The following is a 21,009-nucleotide window of genomic DNA, read 5'->3' as shown; positions in this document are numbered from 1 at the left end:
TAAAGAGAGAGGAAAAACAAGAGTTGAGAAAAGACTCTTATACCTACCACAAGTGGAAAGACCAATGAGGATAGGAAAGCATAAAATAAAGTCAAATAGTAATACACAAATGTTAACTTTTTGAATAATGATCACATTTTTTTTAAAGTGAGGCAATTAGGGTTAAGTGACTTGCCCAGGGTCACACAGCTAGTAAGTGTTAAGTGTCTGAGGCCAGATTTGAACTCAGGTACTCCTGACTCCAGGGCCAGTGCTCTATCCACTGCGCCACCTAGCTGCCCCATGATCAAATTTTAAAGAAACTTTTTCAATACTTCAAGGATACATAATTTCTCCAGGTGTGAATGTTCCCAATAATATAAAGATAAAGCAGTCCACACTTTTGTACATAGTCTTTATGGGTCATTGCTGATGATGAATCACTCTGAATTTAGCTAAGCTGATCCCCAGACAAAAAGACAGGTATGTGAGTTCACTCTCATAACCATATTCAGAACCTGTCTAGCTTGGTATTATCTTCCAGAATTGACATTCAATACACCTCAATACCATAGTTAAGTACTACAATAAGTCTTCTTAAATTTGTACAATGCTAGTAACTAAAAATTCCAAGGATATGGGATATACCATGATTGTATGTATATGAAATGAAATGCTCATGCTTTTGAAAGTAGGACAATAATAACCATTCAAAGGAAAGTGAAACTGGGTCTCACGGTTCAATCATAAAAACAAAACAAAAAGTCAATGTTCACATTTCAAAATTAACTAAGCAAACTTATCTCCATTTTTCTTTCATCAGTTTTACGTTACAAGTAACAGCCTCTAGATTACTATAATTTCAATATATCATTGAAAGATATCATCAAACTATATGGCACCAAGAAAACAAAGTTCCAAATTAGATTTCAAATTAGATTTTGTCATGCAACAGGGAAATAATTTGCCATATCAAGTGTGAATATAAGTTTGATACCTCTCTTCCTCTGTACACTCCAGTGCAAATCAATTTCTAAGTGGAAGGAAGTGCAGATTGTTTAGTGACCCAGTTCATTCCTACTGAGTAGATCCCCCAAGGAGAACCATCTGCTCTTGTCCTAATTTATTCCATTAGTCAGAGCCCAAAACAAATCGCATTAAGTATAACTGGCTAGCATTAGAGAATTTTGTCCATATCTCATTCAGAAATAATCACATTACAATTCTTCAGACCTAGTAAGAAAATAAGGCTCCAAATTCTACAGCTGTAAGTATAGAAAGGTGAAGAGCTTCATGCAGAAGATGGTACATTAGCTCCTCTCAACTAAATTCAATCAACTAGCATTCATTAAGCACCTACTATAGCAAAAGAGAACAAATTCACAGACTGATGCATTGGAGAAGTAAAGTTACAAATTTTGTTCTTTTAATTAATCCTAAAGAGTTGTTAACTAGTGGCACAGAAGTGTATAATGGTTTTTTTCTAAAACTGCTATGAAGTCTAGGTTAAAAAGTGGTTAAAATCATTTATCCTACATCCTACCATTTGATGCCATAATTTTCATATCTATAAGGATGTTGGTGGCAAAGCACAAATGTCAAGGATTAGGCTATGGGCAGCAAAAGACTCTATCAAATAAGAAGACACTCATAAAACACAATACCATGGAACTCTGGACAGAGTAGGTCAAGTGACTTAGCATGCAACGAACAACTTGGTAGATTAGTAACTTCTCAAAACTTCTCCAAAGTTCCAACCCTCCCACAAAAGAATAAGGTAACAAACAGAGTATTTCTAGCTAAATCCACATATGATAAATGCCCTCAACAGTAGAATGCTTTATAAATTAACACTAGAAAATTCAGCACTATCTGAGTAGCAGAACATAGACTAGATCTGAACATTCTAGAAAGCAGTAAAGAAACTGTCAAAGTTTCATACTCTTTGAACCCAGAGATTCCTTCAATTTTTTCCCATTCCTTCCTTAACATTTGGAAAGATTTTACAGCTTTTAACTAAATTCGGGCTTTTTAAGTAGAAACAAACAAACAAAAAAAAGGTTTTGGCTTGATTTTACCAAACCTTTTAAAGTCCTCATAATTAAGATAATATTATTATATGTGATATTTTTGACTGCATCAAAGTAGCTGGAAATAATAAATTCAGTCCAAACAATAATCTTTTCCATCCACATCAAATATCACGATGTTGGGAAAATTTTAAATTAGAATACTCTAGTTCATTATACCACACTGTCAATATTTTCTGAATTAAAAGCTGCAAGCTTTTGAAAACAAAAGGGTTATGTGCTATGATTTCAAAAACGTTGGTAGAAATGGAGCATGGGATCATCTAATTCAACTTCATTTGACAGCTGTAGAAGCAGAGGGCTATAATGATGTGCTCAAAGTCATGGCAAAGCTAGGACAAGAACTGAAGAAAGTCAGGAGTTTAAATAAAGGATTAAATAGAAATGAGTTAACCAACACTGATAGTACCAGAAGTATTAGTATTCTCTTTGGATATTTATGAACCTAAATGCTTGTTCTCAAAATAAAATAATACAAACCTTTCTACTTCAGAGAGAGAATACTATGTCACCACCTACAACATTATTTTCTAATCCTAATAACTGAAAAATATACAACAGAATACAGGGAAGAAATCAAATATTAAAGTAAAAGTAAAACCTGTTGATATCACTATGCTTTGTTATATTAGTAAGATAACAAAAAGGATAAAAAGCAGTTTAACATGTATGGTGCTGAAATGTTTTGTTTTTTCTTTAAAAAGTGGATAAATTTGATAACTCACCAAGTTTCTCTGGCTCATCAGGACCAGTTCCTGCAATACAGCTACTTTCTAGACCATATGTTGGATCTACTTTTCCAGAGGCTCTTGCTGCTTCCTGTACTTTCTTGACATGGGCTTCAACTAATTCCAATGGTACTTCTTCCCGAACCCGAGAAAACTCCTCTGTTTAAGAGAATTAGAAAAACAAAACCCAGAGATTTTCATAATATTTTGTAGTTAAGCAGACCTACAGAAAAATAAATTCAGGCATCAAAAGTAGTTTCCACCTGTACCTCTAGGACTAAAATACAAATAACTAGAACGAATCAACATTTAAATGTTTTCTATGTAGAAAATATGCCACACCTTCCTTTTAGAAAAAAAAAAGTATATACATACACAAGAGAGCAAGTCATGAGAAATAAGATGCTAAAAACAACACAAACAAATAAAAAATAACCCTACTACTACTCAACCCTAGAAAAACATGATTCTCATCACATCACCAAATTTAATTCCCAGGGTACAGTATGCGAACAATATAAATTTATTCTCATGCCCTACAAATACCGACAATTAAAAAACAAAAAATGATCAAAGTGACCCAGAGATAGCCCAAATTCTCTTTAAAAATAAAGTATCTCAGGGTCAGGGTCAGCTAGGTGGTGCAGTGGATAAGGCCCCCCGCCCTGGATTCAGGAGGATCTCAGTTCAAATTCGACCTCAGACACTTGACGCTTACTAGCTGTGTGACCCTGGGCAAGTCACTTAACCCTCATTGCCCCGGAAAAAAAAGAAAAAAGAATAAGTATCTCTAGTATATGTATATTAACATAAAGACTTTCAGGAAAATCTTCAAAAATCAGAATTAAAACAAAAGTACATTTTCTATTTAAACCTAAATTACCTTTTAAAACCATTAACAAGGGGGCAGCTAGGTGGCACAGTGGATAAAGCACCAGGCCTGGATTCAGGAGGACCTGAGTTCAAACCCAGCCTCAGACACTTGACACCTACTAGCTTTGTGACCCTGGGCAAGTCACTTACCCCAATTGCCTCACCAAAAAACCAAAGAAACAATGAAAAAAACCCATTAACAAGATCCTTTATTTTCCCCAACCATTCTAGAGGGTCATATACAATTGAATCCGAGAGCTATTTTTAAATGTAATAAAAATAATTCCAGAAAAATATCATGTATTCTGCTACAGGTTGGGGGGGGGGAGGGGGGAGGAGGGTGCGGTAGAGAGGAGAGAAAGCCTTATACTCAAGAAAAATAGTCCAAAAAGGCCTATACCTAATGCAGCTTTAGCTGCTGCAGATGCCACCCGTGGATCCACCACAGATGCCAAGAATGCAACTGTGCTCATCACTGGATTTCCTGATTGACTGAAAGGGACAGGTTGGTAAGCCAATGGTCCAAGGGAAGCATCTGAGTTCTCAAGATAAGGGTCCTCAATAGGAAGTCTCAGAAAGTGGAGAATGCACTCATCCTGAGTTCGACTCCCAACATGTTCTGATACTTTATTCCAATCATCTTTGTACATTTCGAGGGCCTGAAATAAAAGAAGAAGAGCTCTGTTTATAACTTCAACAATAAATTACACTATACCAAATCTATGACAGAGAATAAAAAGATTCCTAATTTTTTTTGGTATACTAATAGTGGTAATGTTAACAAGAGTATTTCCACATTATGCCCCCTGCCCCGCCTTTTAGAAAGTATGCTTTTCTTCTTTTGTTCCATTATTGCTAATCACTGCTTCTATTCAGTGCTTACAGTCTCATATTTTCTTAGATCCTTATTCTGGTAATTTCTTAATTAATTTACATGTCTTTACTTTGTGTACTTTTCTTAAATTATTCCCTCCTTACCAACTGATAGTATTTTTGCCACTGTAACCTAAATTCCCTCTAATCTGTCAATCATTTTTGCATGAAGGTCCTTCAAATACAGGAAATGCTATGTTCCAAAACCTGTGGGACATTATCTGTTGCTCTCCAAAAAATAGAATCTTTCCATTACAGCACAATGGTTACAAAAAATAGATATTGGGGCAGCTAGGTGGCACAGTGGACAAAGCACCAGCCCTGGATTCAAGAGGACCTGAGTTCAAATCCGGCCGCACACTTGACACTTATTAGCTGTGTGACCCTGGGCAAGTCACTTAACCCTCACTGCCCCCCACAAAAAAGTTCATTTAAAAAAAAATAGATATCAACACTATTTTCCCAATCATCTTAGATGTTGTAAAACAATTGGGACTTAGGACATTAAAAGTCAATAAGCAGTAATAGCATTTACATAGCACATTAAAGTTTACATACTGCTTCAAATGTATTATATCACTTGATCATCATAATCACCCTATGGAGTAGATAATATGATCATCACTATTTTGCAGATGAAGAAACTGAGGCAAAGAAAAGCTTAATGACTTGTCCAAGATCACACTGCTAGGTATTGTAGTCAGGTAGAATTTAAATGCAGTTCTTCCTAGCTACAAGGAAAGTGCTGAGACCTTCAACCTCATTAGATTCCTAGACTTTCTTGAAGGTGGAACTCAATTCCTATCTAATACAGGCCTGGCAAAAGTATTTTCCATGATAATATAAGCAGGGGAAATGCTTTTTACTTTTCTTTGTATTTCCAGCACTTAGCCCAGTGGATGCTACCCAATAAGCACTCAATAAATACTTTAACCTGGTTATTCACAAAGTAAAGCTACCTCTCAGGTACCTTACTTGAGGCTTTTTCACCTTTAGAAAATTATTGAATTTATCAGAAACTCAGTTTGCCTACATGCAAAATGGGGGTTGGGAAGGCACAGGCATGAGTGAGGAGAAGAGAAGTAGGAAAAAGGGAGAGGTGAAGATTTGGATTAAATTATCTTTAAATTCTGTTCTATCTATGACATTCTAAAACATTATCCCACAGAGTTGGGAAGAATTCCCTATTTGTCAAGAACATCCAGGGAAGACAGTAGAGTAAAACAGTAAACACTAGGCTCTCCAAAATTCTCCCACAAACATAATAAAAATATTGTCTCAAAGGGAATTTTGAGTGGCAGAAATAATAAAAAGTTAGGGTAATGCAGTTGACCTAAGACAACTACTCATGAGGACCTTAGGAAAAACTGACCCCAAGAGGCTGAGGCCTGGTCCCATTGAAGTGCAAACAATTCCAGGCACACTCCACACACAAAAAAATCAACAAACAAGCCCTGGGGGCAAGCGACAGCCTAGGCAGCAGAAACTGTCACCTTACTGACAAAGAGAGTGGGGGGAGAGGGGAGAAATCTGACAGTTGAGCAAGGGGAGACAGATGGATGTCAGGCACAGGTGTGCTGACCAGACAAGGAAGTCAGGCTGCAATTGTGGATGAGGAGAAGCTAGCACGCACTGGATGAGTGCAGTAACAGAGGGCCAGGGACCCTGCTAGCTATGGGCACTTGCAGGAGAGCAGAGTCCCTGGTTTCCATTTTGGTTCCAGAACAGAGTGGTGAGCTGAAATTCACAGCCATTAGAGAGAGGGACCATAGGGAGCAAGAGCATTTACAATGAGTGTCTGGTTTGGGGCCTGTGCCAAGAGTTCAGGCTCTCAGACAGAGCTAAGAAAACAATACTATGGAAAACCTGTAGTGTGGGGCATCATGCCTTACACCTCCAGACTAGAATTTGACTGTAATAAATTGCTAAAAATAACAACAATGACAAGAAGAAGTAAGCAAAGGAGAAAGAAGTCAACCATACATAGCTACAATGGGGACAGAGAACTATGAAGATAGTAAAGCTTAAAAAAACCCACTTGTACTTTAAAGAAAAATGTCAAATGTTTATAAGCCCCCCAAAAGAGTTTTAAATATTCAATAAGAGAGGTTGAGGAAAAATTGGGGAAAAAATAAGAGCAATTCAAGGTAATCAAGTATATTATGAAAAGTAAGCCAACCAATTAGAAATCCAAAAACTTAAGAAGATAATTCATTAAAAACTAGAATTGGGCATGGGGAAGTCAATCATGTTGTAAGGCAACAAGAAATAAAACAAAATCAAAAGAATGAAAAAATAGAAGAGAATGAGAACATCTCATTAGAAAAACTGATCTGGAGAAAAGCTGAAGAGAAATATAAGAATTGTTGGAATACCTGAAAATTATGATTTTTGCACAGTATCTAGATACAAGATCATAAAAAATTAATAAGGAAAATTGCTTTAATGTACTAGAATGAGAAGGTAAAACTGAAAGAGAAAAAACAAACAAACATCAAATACCACCTGAAAAAAATCTAAGATGAAAACTTTCAGGAATATTATAGCCATGTTTCAAAGCTCCAGGGTTAAGGAGAAAACATTACAAGCAAAAAGAGAAAAACAATTTAAATACTGTGGCACTACCATCAGAATAACACAAGACCTAGAAGCTTCTACATTAAAAGACTATAGAGGGGGGCAGCTAGGTGGCGCAGTGGATAAAGCACCGGCCCTGGATTCAGGAGGACCTGAATTTAAATGTGGCTTCAGACACTTGACACTTACTAGCTGTGTGAACCTGAGCAAGTCACTTAACTCCCATTGCTCTGGGGGAAAAAAAAAATAAAAGACGATAGAGGGGGGCAGCTAGGTGGCACAGTGGATAAAGCACCAGCCCTGGATTCAGGAGGATCTGAGTTCAAATCCAGCCCGAGACAATCAACACATACTAGCTGTGTGACCATGGGCAAGTCACTTAACCCCCACTGCCCCACAAAACCAAAACAAAACACTATAGAGCTTGGAACATTATGCACTGGAGAGCAAAAGAGCTGGGGTTGCTACCAAAAAAACCTTATCCAGTAAAGCTAAGTATAATCTAGAGTAAAAAATAAATTTAAAAAAAAATCTATTTAATGAACTAAAAGACTCTCATGTACTTGTCACAAAAAGACCAGAACTCAATGGATAATTTAACATATAAGATCAAGGAGAAACATGATGTAAGCATTAAAGAACAATTATAAGAGACTCAATAGGTCAAACAAGACAATCCCAAGGAACTAATGAAGAAGCATGCTATGCACCCCTATAGAAAGAACTGATAAAAAGAACACTTGTGGACTGTACATATATAACCTGATTGCGATCTTGTGGAGGGGGGAGGAAAAGGAGGGAGGGAGAAAAATTTGGAACTCTAAATCTTACGAAAATGAATGTTGAAAACTACCCTTACATGTAAATGGAAAATAAAATTAATGTTTGCTGAAAGAGAAAAAAAAAACATTACTTGGGTAGTTTGAAAGATCATACACTGATAAAAGGCTTGAGACTGAGTTAAGTATGATGGGATCATTCTGAAAAACGAAATTAGGTAGGGAGAGGTAAAATGCAGTAATTCCAAAAATGAAGTATGAATGAAGAACTGTTACAATGGAAACAGGTGGGGATGAAGGACTGGTAATGTTGGAATCTGACATTGTAAATGAGTTAAAGAGGAAATAACATATCTAGAAGGGCATAAAAGTATTCTAAATTTATAAGGAAATACAGTGAGGGAAGAGATTTATGGAGGGTAGTGGGAGAGGATTAAGGTAGGGATTCTTAGAAGGGTAGCTAGATTAAAGACGATGAGGGCAGGGTAGTGGATAGAAGAAAAACAGATGTATGAGGAAGGATTGGTTAAATAAGGCAAGAAGGAGAGATAAAAAGTGAGGAAAAAATAGAATGGGGAAAAATTACGAGCAATTATAACTTTGAATGTGAATGGGATGAACTTAACTCACACATAAAACCAAAATGGAGAGCAGAATGGATTAAAAATCAGGAACTGGCAATATGCTGATTATAAGAAAGAATTAAAAATGAGAGAAACATACAGAGTTAAAAGAAATATCTGCAGTAGAACTTATTATACTTCAGCTGATGTTTATAAAAAAAAAGGCAGGAGTAGCAATTATGATCTGACAAAGTTAAAGCTGAAATGGACTCAATTAAGCGATAAACAGGGAAACTACACTATGTATCACCAATACTGTTTTAGAAACGCTAGCAATAGCAATGAGAAGAAAAAAAAAATCAAAGGAATCAGAATGCGAAATGAAGTAATACATTATATTTTTACAGACAATATGATGATAAATATTTGGAAAATCCTACATTAATCTAAAAGATTAGTGGGAAAATTAATAATTTTAGCAGAGTATCAGAATATAAAATAAACCCACATAATTATGGATACATAACCTGAATATAGCCACATCACAAAATTATGAAATTAGAATGAGATCAGGTACCTTTTATAGATATGACCAGGGGAAAATTATTTACCAAAAGACAAATAGCACCCATGCAAAGGATAAAAGTGAAAATTTCAGTGAAATAAAATGGAAAAGCTCTTGAACAAAAAAAAGCAAATGCAGCTAAGCTAAGAATTGCTGACTATAGGGAAAAAAATCTATGCACCAAATTCAGGCTGACTGTTCACACCACTTGGATGAAATGGGACTCACCAACTCTAATGCTTATGGTCATGTGGAAGATCATATGCCTTACCATATGCCCTGCTTCTAGATCCTCAAGATCCATGGTTGTTTCATCTGTTCACACAACTTTACAACCATTGTGTCTTCCATACTGCTACTTCCTGAGGGCTTTTGGATTTGTAAAATAACCACAAATCATACCATAATTGTAAAAGATACCTCATTTCTTTATTTTCTAATAATTTTAGAGTATGACCATTTATATTTGGGTCATCCATCCATCCACCCACCCACCCACGTCATAAGTGAATTTTCTTTTACATGTTGTCGACCCCAATTAGTGTACGCTCCATGAGAAAACAGACATTTCATTTTTTCTATTTGTATCCTCAGCTAAGATAAAATATTCAGGAAGTGCTTGGCACATAGAAGGCCCAGAGTCTCCATAAGAGGAAGATTTCTGCCTCTTTATTTCCTTCCTGTAGAAAGAAGAGATAGCAAAGAAAGTAAAAAGTGGGGGGAAAAGTTATGGTAAATCCACGGGCAGGTCTGAACAGTAGGGGATAAGTCATATTTCTATTCCTATATGATATTCTTCCTCCAGGTTCTCTTTTTCTTCCTTTACATTTGCAAAGAGATTAATATGGGATAAAGTACTCAGAGAACAAAAATAATAACAGCATTTAAAGAATGCCTACTATGTGCCAAGAACGGTGCTGAACACTTTCTACACAAAAAATATTTATATTAGTTCTCTTTGTAGTGGCACACAACAGCAAAATTGGGGTGCACATGAACTGGAGAAGAGCTAAACAAATTATAGTATATATATGTAATAGAATAGCAGTGTCCCATAAGATGATGATGGGGATGATTTTATGGAAATTTGCCAACACCTATATAAAATTATGAAGTGAAATAACCATTAATAGGTGAATAATTAAACAATAATGTTAACAGTGTAAAGAAAAACAATTTTGAAAGGCTTAAGGACCCTAATGAATAAGCATGATTCTAGAAGACCGGTGATAAGGAATTCGACCTACCTCTTGACAAGGAGATGAAGGATTCAGGATACAGAATGTGTCATATTTTTAGACATGGCCAACATAGGAAATTTGTTTTACTTTTAACTATGACTATTTATTATAACAGTTTTGTTTCTTTTTTCAATGGGGACAAGAGGAAGTGGGGGGAAAATGCCTTTAAATAAAAAAAAAAATTAGGGATGCTTTACTCAAGAGGACCTAGAACCTAACCAAAAGTATACATTCTGCAATATATAAAGTTCAAATAATTTAGGAGAAATGATAATTTGTCAAAGTCTCTTTAATTCCAAAACTTTGAATGTATTTTAAGCTTAAAACTTTAATGTAATAATTCTCTTCCCTATAAACCTTCATCCTAATACAAAATACACTAATACAAATACAAATACAAAAGCACTAACTCTCCGTCACTAGAATAATAGGATTTTGGAGTTCGAAATGATCTAAAAGATCATTTTGGAATTCTTACATTAATAATCTTCAAAAAAAAATCTTCAGACGCTGTAGAAGACATTGAAATTATCCCAAATGAACTTATTTAACTTTATACTTAGTGAAACATTTCCCCTATCACTTCATGCTTTAATGGAAATAGCACGCACACAGAGTAGCAGAGCCTACTAAATCTAGAGTATCAAACAGTACTGAAATTTTTTATAAGGAAAAGTTGGATGAACAGTACTCATCTAAAATTTACTGGGGGTGAAAGGATCTGAAGGACTGCAAAAAACCAAAAATTACACTATCTACCATTTACATAGCACATTATGTATTCCCAAGTCCTTTATATATTTTCTGACTTGAATTTTACCTTAATCCTGTGAAGTAGGTGATAGTTATTCCCATTTTACAGATAAGAAAATTAATGGCTAAGGAAGGTTCAATGCTTAAAGTCACATAACTACCAAGATCTGAGGCTAGAATCGAGATCTAGAAACTTATCTACTTTATCAGCTAACAATATGAGGGAAGAGAAGAAATGGAATATCAAAATTAGAAGGAATTTTATTAATAGTTAATTACTCAGGACTTTTTCATTTGAAGGGATCTCTGGGAAGTAGAAGTAGACTCCATATGCCCAAAAACTTACAATTCAAAGATGATAATAAGACTACAACTTCCTAATGATGTAATTGGAGAGTATACAGTTCGAAAGTGGGAGACAGATTGCAATATCAAAGAGTGAGAAATATATAGATACTACCAATCTCTTTTCCCCATTCGTTCAATGAAGATGGAAGTTGAAAACCAAATTTTTTCTACTGATATTGAGTTCTGTTTGACCTCTGTACAAAAGAAGTTAATTTTTTCCCCCTGCTATTAGTTGGAAAATGTAAGGACGAATATAAAATACCACAAAGAAAATAACAATTAAATTGGGATTTTGTAGAAATATAGGATAGGAGAATATCAGAAGTAATAAGAAATAAGATAAAATTATTTCAAACTAGTAAATGATAAAACTTGTACTTTAAGGCAACTAACTAATCCCCTGACCACATATTCACTAGGGAACATTATTATGGTCATTTATCTAATCAAGTAAGTTAATTATGAAACAAATCATAACAGAATTTAAGAACTGTAAAGATTACAAAAGAATCATTAATTCCCTTCCAAACAGCATTTATTATCATTCAAGACAAGTAAAATGAAGTACAAAGTTAGAGGACTCAGGTCCTCCTGAATCCAAGCCAGTGCTTTATCCACGGTGCCACCTAAAATTAATTCTTAATACTGTTAACAGGTCACAACTTCATCAGGACATATATAGGAGTACCTGATACTCCACCCACTGGCAAGGATTACAAGAGACAAAAGTGGCAAATATTGGAGTAGCTGTGGAAAGACAACAATACTTATACACTGTTGGCAAAACTGAAAGTTGATACAATTATTCTGGAAAGTCTTAATTCTGGTAGAAAATTGACTTAAGTGAATACACACTTTGAGCAATAGTACTTCCTGTTGTTCAGTCATGTCCAACTCTTTGTGACCCTGGGGACCATACACTGCATGGAGTTTTCTTGGCAAAGATATCAGACTCCTTTGCCATTTCCTTCTACAGAGGATTAAAGCAAAGAGATAAAGGGACTTGCCCAAGTTCACAAAGCTAGCAAATGTTTAAGGCTCGATTTGAACTCAGGTCTTCCTGATTCCAAGTCCAGCAATCTATCTACCAAGTCACCTAGCTGCCTATCACTAGGCATATAACCCAACGAGGTCAAAGGCAGAGATAAAGGTCCCATATGTGAAAACAAACATGTGGCAGCACTTTTTGCAGGACCGAAGAACTGCAATGACGACTATGTCTCTATCAATTGGTGAATAGGTAAACAAAATATGGCATATAAATGTAACAGAAAATTACTGAACAATGAGAAATTAATATGAAAAACTTGGAAAGACATGATACAAAGTACTCTTGGTACCTTTTTCTGCCTATAAGAATAAAAATATCAGGATTATAGATGCCAAATAAAATATACATTTTCAAACATGGTGAATGATGATTTGTTTTTGTAATTATAAAGGGGGAGTTCTAAATTTAATGGCATTATAAAGAAAAATAAGGGGGCAGCTAGGTGGTACAGTGGATAAAGCACCGGCCCCGGATTCAGGAGGACCTGAGTTCAAATCCAGCCTCAGACATTTGACACTTGCTAGCTGTGTGACCCTGGGTAAGTCACTTAACCCTCATTGTCCTGCAAAAAAAAAAGAAAAAAAAAGAAAAAGAAGTCAATGGTTCTAAGAAAAATAAGGGAAATTTTAAACAAGAAATCTTATAAAAACAAATGTTGAAAACTATCTCTACATGTAGCTAGAAAATAATAAAATACTTTTATGAAAAAAAAAAAAAAAAAGAGGCATGGTGTCCAGAATGAAAGAGATAATAATTGTTACCTTCTGTGTAGTCCATACACATCTGGAGTACTGATCAGGCCTACTGTTACATCTTAGGAAATAAATTTGGACTGATATGCAGAAGGCAGCAAACCAGAGGTGAGAGGCTTAGGAGTTACTATACAAGGAATAGCACAGAAAACAAAAGATATATGATAAAGTTGTTGTTGTTAGTCCTTCATGCTCGAAAAGAACTAAAATGACATCATGATGTCTGGGTCAATGTATAGGATGTCCAACTATGCCTGATCAACCACAGGCCAGGCACAAACAATTTCTTCATTCTGAAGAAAGATGTCTCTAAATTTGTGCATCCCACATTTCTTTTGATATACTACTTCGATCACAGAACACAGTGAGTTCTTTAATGCAGGTACACAATGCTGAACAATTCTGTGCCATGTCTCCCAAGCCTCCCAATTGATAGCAAAGTTCTTCAGAGAGATGTTGAGAGTGTCCCTGTCTTGCTTCTTCTGACCTCCACGTAAGCATTTGCCTTGTGTGAGTTCTCTGTAAAATAGTCTTTTAGGCAACACATGTTTAGCACTCAGACAACATGACCAGCCCAGTGGAGTTGTGCTCTCTGCAGTCTAACTTGATTACTTGGCAGTTCAGCTCAAGAAAGGACTACAACGTCTAGTAAACTTATCTTGCCAGGTATCCTTCAGAATCTTCCTAAGACAATTCAAATGGAAGCTGTTCAATTTTTTGGCATGGTGTTATTAGACTATTTGGGTTTTAAAGGCATACAACAATGAGGTCTGCAGATATTCAGTCTGGTAGGCAGCCTAATACTTCTCTCACAAACATTCTTTTGGAGCCTCCCAAACGCTGAACCAGCTTTGGCAATGAGTGCATTAAACTCTATGTATGTGAACTTATCTATAGTATTAAAAAAATTCTTCATCTGCCATATATAGATGGTGTGGTGCTAGCTGGCTGGAGAACCTCTGTTATTCTTGGTGTTAACTGTTAGAACAAAATTAGGAGAAGTGGCAGGGAATTGATCCATACTTTCTTGCATCTCATCTTTGCAGGAGGTATTGAGTGCACAATCATCTGCAAACAAAAAGTTGCAGACCATGTACCAACTTTTCCTCCCACTCTGGTCTTGGCTTTTAGCTTTTTCCAGTTGACACTGATGCTGACAACATCACTGAAAACACCATGCTAAAAAACATAGGAGCAGGCACATGGCCTTGCTCTGGTGACTGGGAAAGAGAACACCATCCATTATGCAGAACCTGTACAAGCATGCCATCATGAATAATACTGATGAACTTCTCCAGGCAACCAAATTTTACCATGATTTTCCACAGGCACTCATGACCACAAGTATCAAAGGCCTTGGTTACATCCCCGAATGTTGCATACAGACTTCTGTTCTGTTCCTGGCATTTCAATGGTAAAGAGATAGCTGTTTAAGAGCGGGCAGCTAGGTGGCACAGTGGATAGAGCACTGACCCTGGAGTCAGGAGTACCTGAGTTCAAATCTGGTCTCAGACACTTGACACTTACTAGCTGTGTGACCCTGGGCAAGTCACTTAACCCCAATTGCTTCAGGAAAAAAAAAAAAGAAAGGTAAAAGAGGTTGACTTGGGGATAACTCCTCCTGTAGCTCAAGCAAAAGCTGTATAGGGGGGCGGCTAGGTGGCGCAGTGGATAGAGCACCGGCCCTGGAGTCAGGAGTACCTGAGTTCAAATCCGGCCTCAGACACTTAACACTAACTAGCTGTGTGACCCTGGGCAAGTCACAACCCCAACTGCCTCCCTTTAAAAAAAAAAAGAAAGAAAAGCTGTATGAGTACTGATGTTGTAAAATGTATTCCTACTGGGTGGACAAGATGGTACTCTGAGGTCCCTTTCAACACATAGGTTCTTCTACTACAGAATTCCAGTTCACAACAGCAACAAGATGGCAAACTAGACATTTTCTTTAATCCCCACTTCTCAAACCTCTCCAAAACAAGAATTAAGCAACAAAGATAAAGCTGTTTCCATAGTATAGGAAACCCAGAATTCCCGAAGAAGATTTTTTAAAATCCCCACAAACCTAAGAAATGATGCTCAATGATCCTAAACTCACTCAGCACTTCTCTTCCACATAACCACACTACTGGTAGCAAGACTATATTAGAAGACCCAAGGACACAACAAAGACTAACATCAAAACCCTGTAACCCACATTTCCCCCCCATACTTTTTTTTTGGAAGGGGGTCAGGCAATTGAGATTAAGTGACTTGCCCAGGGTCACACAGCTAATAAGTGTCAAGGGTCTAAGGCCAGATTTGAACTCAGTTCCTCCTAAATTCAGGGCCAGCGCTCTATGCACTGCGCCACCTAGCTACACCCCCTTTCCTCCTTTGAGAGCTATTGAGACCCCAGATCCAGGATGTGGACATTTGCTCAGGCCTCAACAACCAGCTTGGCCACAGCCCTTCAGGAACAAAAGCATACAGGGATTGCAAATCAAAAGCATCAGTAACCAGAGAAAGCAAGTTCTGCCACTGTAAGGGATAGTAGTCTCTGACCTGCTGGTGCCAAGCCAGAGAACTAAGGAATACAGGGGGTGGGACAGAACACCAGGACTCTGCATGTGGGGAGCTATGTAAAACTCCACCAAACCCAAGGGAAAGAGCATCACATTCAGCTGGGGCCAGATCTGATCACCTGAAAGTCAGTTGTGGCAGAGATCTAGGTTGATGAACCATGAAGTGCCCAGGACAGAAGGAGGCTGAGATGTTTTGAGCTCCAGCCCCAAAGGAAATCACAACTGGAGGGGAGCAAGTCAGAAAGTGAGATATAGGAAAAATAAAGGGATGAAAAGACTCAAAGTACCAAAGATTTCAAGAAGAAGAAAAAAAAATCTTGAAAAGGAAAAACAGTAACAAGAGAAGGGAATAAAATCTTTAGATCTAGTATAAACAAGTTTAGCCATCTCAAAATAATATACTGCAAAACAAAGGGAAAGATCCAACACTTGATGATGCAGAGGTCCCTGTGCAATTTGAGAACATGGAACCACAACATGCTGTTCTTGAGTGGTTTAAAATAAAAATTAGATTAGAACAGAATTTATATCCTGCACAGGAAAAATCATGAGCAAAACTGATAAACTTGAATCTGTAATGACAAGCTTTATAAAAGAAAAAAAAAGAACAATAGACTGGGAGTGCAAATACACAGAAGTGAAACACAACCCAGAAGAGAAGCAAAAACCAACAACGTTTAAAAAAATATATGCTCACTACACAAGCAAAACAAAGATCTCAAAAATAGGACGACTGAACACAAACTAAGAATCTTGGGTCTCCCAAAACACAACAGGACAAAAAAACCACGCAACATAACACTATAATAAAGGAAATAATAAAAGAGAACTGCAGAACTTCTAAACAAAGTAAATGAAATTCTAATTTAAAAGAATTCACAGATCACCTACAGAAAAAAACACTCAAGGCTGCAAACTCCAAAGACACAGGCGGTTAAATTTAACAATTCACTTCAGAATCAACAAGTTCTGAAAGCTGTCAGAAGAACTTCAAATAAAAGGAACAGACATTTGAATAATGCCAGCCTATTTTGCAAACACTAGAAGGGCAATGGAACACAGGATGCAACTCAGGGTGACCAATGCTGTATATATGATCTTAATCATACAGGTCAAAAGAGAGACATTTAATAATAAAAGTTTGAAATATTTTTAGAAAGAAAACCAGTACTGAAGAGATTATGCCTCTCAAACAAGAGAAATGCAGGAGGGAATAATTGTAGACAACAATAGCAACAGAGAGATTAGTTAGAGATTTCTTTCTAAATGCACACAAACAGGTGAAGTATGAAATCTGGTTAACAGTGGAAAAAAATGGATAAGGGATATTATGGAGAGAATCTGGAAATACCTGGCCAACTGGTAAATGCTCCTTTTCTAGAACAGCATCTCTGGTCTCAGAGAAAAGCCTACAGAGGAATGGGTGAGAAAAGAGAAAAGAGTAAAAGAAGGCCTTACTTTCAAAGTGGGAAGGGAATCCACTAAAGAATGTTCCTGTGAGTGAAGAGAGATGGGTAGCAAAGGGTGATGAGGAGGGCTTTTGAATGGAAATTTGGACGATCTGGTGCTTGAAAGGGTACACTGAGGGAGTAGGGGTGCACCAAGGAAGAGACAGTAGGAGAAAGAAGTGAAATCTTTGGGGTCAACTGGCATTTGGAGGAGTAGGAGAGCATGGACAAAGAGAGATTTCCAAGCAAATGTATTAAAAATTTTAAGTCAACAAGAAAGTTGTAAGACCAATGGTGGGCTGTATGATTAGGGAGATGTTTGAAGAGGGACACTACCATGGGACAGCTAGGTGGCACAGAGGAAAGCAATTTCAGTATTTGAAATATAGTGGTCTGCCTTCCCATGGTCAGGAAAGTGTGCATGTGCACCCAATCCTTTGAAGGGAGAAATTGAGCAGAGAGAGAAAAGGAGCTTGATAAACCTACTATAGTCAGAAAAGAAGAGAATAAACAGTTCTACAAGGCCTACTATGTTCCAGGACTTGCATTAAACGATTTATAATTATAATAAAACCCAAATATTTAAATTCCACAACCTCAACCATACACGCATTTTATTAGTAATCTCATTTTCATTTTTACATTGACAACTGGGAACATTTATGGCCATGTACTGTAGAGAGAAAAACGAGAGGCATGATACATGCAAGTTTGTGGAGTGGCTAGTATCCCAACAGGGTGGCTTGGCATAATCAACCAGCCATTCAAAGAAAGGAGGCTACCGATTATCACTCATATCCTCAGCATTAAATGTCAACTGCCTCTGCTATGCTCCCATACTCTGAAAATCTGATCCGTGAAGCAGGGGTCACTAACAGATTATTTCACATGGGTGGGTTCAAGTTCTCCAATGCAAATCAACCAACCATAAAGAACAGTGTCAGAGATGATATGTAGACCTTGCCAGTCATAGCATCTTCCAAGAGCAGTAAAGTGCCACCCACCTCTCCCTTGGCTTTCAGAGGGTGGTCAAGCAGCATGATGTATAAAACAAATGTTTCACAAGGTCATCTGACATAGTGGAAGGTGAGATTCAAGTTTTAAGAATTTATTTGCTGTAAAGTATTTGCCATACTATAGATTTCATATGTTATAAAAAGTAAATGCTGGGGCAGGTAGGTGGCACAGTGGATAGAGCACCAGTCCTGGAGTCAGGAGGACCTGAGTTCAAATCCGGCCTCAGACACTTGACACTTACTAGACGTGTGACCCTGGGCAAGTCACTTAACTTAAGTACAATTAGGAACAATGAAAGAGAGGGAGCAAGGACCAACATCTGCTGTTTCCTTTGCCAATAATGATAGGTTTCAAAAATAAGCACAGCATATATCTTTAAGAGGATAAGCATCATTCCATGGCCAAAATCCCTCCATCCCACAAGTATGAAAAGTGGCCTTGGCATGGGTTCCCTTCACTGCACACAATTTCTCCAGCCAACATGGAAGAGGACTTAAAAGTCACGAATGATGAGAAGATGCACAGTGTGAATATAAGTAATAAAAAAAGTGGTGTCTTTTTTATTCTACTTATTTATAATTGTATTTTTTCCCCAAATTACATGTAAAAACAATTTTAAACATCAATTTAAAAAACTTTCTGTTCCATTCTCTCCCTCACACCACCCCTTTAAAAACACAAGCAATTCAGTGTAAGTTATACATGTGTAGTCATGGAAAACATTTCCACATTAGTTGGGTTGTGAAAGAAAACAAACACTTAAGAAAAAGGAATTTTAAAAAATTATGCTTAAATCCGTATTCAGACACCATCAGTTCTTACTCTGGAGATGGATTGTACTTTTCAAAGTCCTTCCGTGTTATCTTGGATCGTTATATTGCAGAAAAAAGCTATGTCATTCACAGCTGATCATCTTACAATATTACTGTTACTTTGTATATAGTACATTTCACTTTGCATCAGCTCATGTCTTTCCAGGTTTTTCTAATAGCATCCTGTTCATCATTTCTTATAGCATAACAGTGTTCTATCATAATCTCATCCCACAATTTGTTCAGTCAGCCATTCCCCAATTGATGGGCATCTCCTCAATTTCAAATTCAGCTTTTTGTTTTTTATCTCTTTTTGGATACCAGACTAGTAGTGGTATTACTAGGTCAAAAAATATGCATGGTTTTATAGCCCTTTGGCCACAGTTCCAAACTGCTCTACAGAATGTTTGCAACTTCACCAAGAGTGCATTAATGTCTCATTTCCCACATACCACATACGACACATCATTTTTCTCTGCTATCCCATTATCCAATCCAATCAATAGTCAAAACATTTTTCCCCCCAATATGGCTATAGGTAGCTTTATTTCATTGGAAAACTTCGTATCTTTTGATCATATATCAATTGGTGAATGGCTCTTATTTTAAACAAATTTGACTCAGTTCTCTAGGTGTTTGAAAAATGAGCTCTGTCAGACAAACTTGTTTCAAAGATTTTTTACTTACTATTGAAAATCGTATTTCCTTCCATCCTATTTCTTCCCTATGACATTTACTCTATTTTCTATCATCTTTACCCTGTCTTTCCTCAAAAACTGTTTTGCTTCTGACTGCCCCCTCCCCCAATCTGCCCTCCGTTCTATCACCTCATCCCCCACTCCCCATCTCCTTCCCTTCCTACTTTCCTACAGGGTGAAATAGATTACTATACCCAAATGAGTGTATACATTATTCCCACTTTGAGCCAATTCTGATGAGAGTTAAAGGTTCACTCACTCGACAGCACCTCACCCATCTTCCCCACTGTATAAGCTTTTTCTTGCTTCTTTTATGTGAGATACTACACCCTATTCCACCTCTCCCTTTCTCTTTCTCTCAATGCATTCTTCTCTCACCCCTTAATTTAATTTTTTTAAAAGATGTCATCCCTTCATACTCAACTCACACATGTGCCCTCTGTCTAAATATACTCCATCCAGGGGGCAGCTAGGTGGAACAGTTGAAAAGGCACTGGCCCTGGATGCAGGAGGACCTGAGTTCAAATCTAACCTCAGACACTTACTGTGTGACCCTGGGCAAATCACTTAACCCTCATTGCCCTACCCCCGCAAAAAATTTATTTATACACATGCACATGCACACGCACACGCCATCAGTTATAAGTATCATCTTCCCATGTAGGAATGTAAACAGTTTAACCTTTTAATATCCCTTTAGGATTTCTTTTTCCTGTTTCTCTAGGGTCTTGTACTTAAAAGTCAAATTTTCTATTCAGCTCAAGTCTTTTCATCAAGAATTCCTAAAAGTCCTCTGAATGCCCATTTTTTCCCCATGAAGGATTATACTGTTTTACTGGATAGGTGAATTCTTGGTTATAATCACAGTTCCTTTGTCCCCTGGAATATATTCCAATCCCTCCAATCTTTTAATGTAAGAAGCTGCTAGATTCTGTGTTATCCTGACTGTGGCACCATAATATTTGAATTGTTTCTTTCTGGCTGCCTGCAATATTTTCTCCTTGACCTGAGAGCTCTGGAAATTTGGTTATAATATTCCTGGAAGTTTTCATCATGGGATCTCTTTCAGGAGGTGATTGGTGGATTCTTTCAATTTCTATTTTACCTTCTAGTGCAAGAATACCCCTGACAATTTCTTGGAAGATGATATCTTTTTTTTGATCATGGCTTTAAGGGTAGTCAAAAATTTTCAAAGTATTTCTCCCGAATCTATTTTCCAAGTCAGTTGTTTTTCCAGTGAGATATTTCACATTGCGTTCTATTTTTTCATTCTTTTGGTTTTGCTTTATCGGTTTCTTGAT

General features: G+C 37.0%; 1 protein-coding gene across 4 annotated transcripts in view; it reads right to left on the bottom strand.

The window, feature by feature from the left end:
* SMARCC1 (SWI/SNF related, matrix associated, actin dependent regulator of chromatin subfamily c member 1) overlaps positions 1 to 21,009 on the bottom strand; it is a 173,503-nt gene that overhangs the window by 54,400 nt on the left and 98,094 nt on the right. For all 4 annotated transcript variants that reach the window (XM_043963478.1, XM_043963485.1, XM_043963471.1 and 1 more), the window contains exons 20-21: positions 4,071 to 4,329; positions 2,795 to 2,956 (exon numbers count right to left, since the gene is read on the bottom strand). In XM_043963478.1, coding sequence (XP_043819413.1) covers positions 2,795 to 2,956; positions 4,071 to 4,329 — 421 coding nt within the window. The remainder of the gene's footprint in view (positions 1 to 2,794; positions 2,957 to 4,070; positions 4,330 to 21,009) is intronic.

This window comes from Dromiciops gliroides, chromosome 1, assembly GCF_019393635.1.
Source record: "Dromiciops gliroides isolate mDroGli1 chromosome 1, mDroGli1.pri, whole genome shotgun sequence".
Lineage (NCBI taxonomy): Eukaryota > Metazoa > Chordata > Mammalia > Microbiotheria > Microbiotheriidae > Dromiciops > Dromiciops gliroides.
The sequence above is the reverse complement of the archived record's forward strand: the minus strand, read 5'-3'. Positions and strand labels throughout refer to the sequence as shown.